The sequence below is a fragment of the Garra rufa genome, chromosome 1, assembly GCF_049309525.1.
Source record: "Garra rufa chromosome 1, GarRuf1.0, whole genome shotgun sequence".
NCBI lineage: Eukaryota > Metazoa > Chordata > Actinopteri > Cypriniformes > Cyprinidae > Garra > Garra rufa.
Window position 1 is genome coordinate 105,015,354 of NC_133361.1, and position 2,245 is coordinate 105,017,598.

At 33.0% G+C, this 2,245-nt stretch overlaps 1 protein-coding gene across 1 annotated transcript; it reads right to left on the minus strand.

The window, feature by feature from the left end:
* Positions 1 to 424: 424 nt before the first annotated feature.
* LOC141323362 (bone morphogenetic protein 10-like) lies at positions 425 to 2,245 on the minus strand. Its single transcript, XM_073833474.1, has 2 exons — positions 2,239 to 2,245; positions 425 to 1,278 (listed from the first exon to the last, which is right to left on the minus strand). Exons 1-2 carry the CDS (start codon positions 2,243 to 2,245, stop codon positions 425 to 427), a joined length of 861 nt encoding a protein of 286 aa, XP_073689575.1.

Below are 2,245 nucleotides of genomic sequence, written 5' to 3' on the forward strand. Positions count from 1 at the left end.
CAGAGAACCTTTCAGTTACTAAAAATAATCACATTTACTCAGTACTTCTACAAACTTCTAAAAAGGTCCTTCGTGGAATCAATGCCAATGCAGAACCTTTATTTTTTAGATTTTTAAATGCTCTTTTAAGTAGTGACCACTTTGAGAAACTGAAATTGGTTCTTCTACGGGCCAAGAACACCCTATGTATTAAATAAAAACAAAAGCAAAGCTCAAATCAAACAAGTTTAGTTTGAGTTTCTCTCATTGTAAGTGACAAACACTTAAACATCTAAAAGCAGTGTGTGGTATATTAAAATAGAAAACAGACTAATTTACAGCTAATAAATATACACAAGGTCTAAATAAAATGCTGTTGAATAAATTCCTCCTATTTCGATTTGACAAGTCCCGCGGTTTCAGTCTTTCCTCCTGCCGTTTTAGACTATCTGCATCCGCATTCCTTGACCACCATACCCTCGTATTTATTATTCAAAACCACGACGCCGTTCTCGTTCTCGTACAGGAGAGATATGGGCTTGAGCTCGGTGGGAACGCAGCAGGCCTGCGCGGCTTTCTGAGGACTCTTGAGATTGAGCAGAGTCTGAACGATGGCGTGTTTGGTGGGCGTCACTTCCCGAACCAGAGGATAATTGCAGGCGCCGCGGCAGGTGAACGCCTGATAACCGGCCGGAGCCAGGATGAACGAGTCCCAGCCGATGTCCTTGAAATCCACGTACATCTCGGCTTTCCTGCAGTCTTCTGTTTTAGCGCTGCGCCGGACTCTGGGGCCGTCCTCGTAGACGAGACTGGAGCGAGTTCGGGTCGACGGCGCCTCGTCTCCATCCCGACGGTTTTCGCTCGTGTCGTCTGAGAAGACGATCAGCACGGGTTCGTGTTTTCCATCTGGATCCCTGTCAACGTCCAGATCTATAACAGGCCACTCGTTGGTGTTTTTAAAGGCGTGCAGGTTTTCGATACGAACCTCTAGTGTGGGGTTCACAGCGTTGAGCTTCTTCCAATGCTGGACGGCTTTTGTCAAATCCAACACTTCCCAGCCGCTGTTCTTGCGACGCACGTGCTTCGACGCCAGCGGATCTCTCTCGCCCTCGGCGTTCCCGCAGCGTCCGAATATATTCACCTTCCAGCCCGCTCCGATACGCTGGCGCGAGTCTGTTTTGAGATGCATGTGGAGACGCAGCTCGGCGCTGACGATACGCTCCTGCTGCGGGACTGAGATGTTGAACAGGAGACGGTGCGTCCGAAGGCTTTTGCTTATTATTCCGTGTGAGGTGTGGTCTGTAGATCAGAGATGGAGGAAAAGCTGAATTTTGTGAGACCACAGATCATGTTATGTGTGCAAAAAACAGGAGAAAAAAATGAAATATGAGATTTTTTGTTAAAATAATATAATATTTGTTAAAATATGAATGATTTTAAATATATATATTTTTTTATAATTATTTAAAGAATGGTAAATCATTTTAATAATAATAATAATTATTAATATTTAAGTATAATAATACTATTAATTATAATAAAGTTTTTAAATAATGTTTAAATAAATCTAATAATGATACCATATCATATTTATTACATTCAATTTTTTATTTAAAGTATAGTTAAAATACTACTACTAATTATAGTTAAGTTTTAAAAATAATTTTTAAATAAATCTAATAATAATAAATTGTAATAACATTTATTATTATCGTTTTTTAATTTAAAGAATGGTAAAAAAAATTTGTTAAATGGTTTTTTGTTAAATAATATAATACTTGTTAAAATATTAATGATTTTAATTATTATTTAAAAATTTGTAATTTAAAAAAATAATAATAATTTAAACTTTTTAATGTAAAGATTATATATATATATATATATATATATATATATATATATATATTATTTTTTTTTTTTAAGTATAATAATACTACTAATTAAAATGAAGTTTAAAAAAAAAAAAAATCTAATAATAATAAATTATAATAATAACAACATCATATTTGTTATTATCGTTCATTGTTTTATTTAAAGAATGGTTAAAATAATACTACTAATAATAACAATTATTATTTAAGTTTTTAAAATAATGTTTAAATAATTGTAATAATAACATAATATTTATTAAAATCATTAAAAATAATTCATAAATCATTTAAAATAATTATCATTTCATTTTTTATTTAAAGAAATTAAATAATTCTGATTATTATTTTTTTTTAAATAAAGAAATGGTAAAATTTAAAGGACAGTTACAGATCAT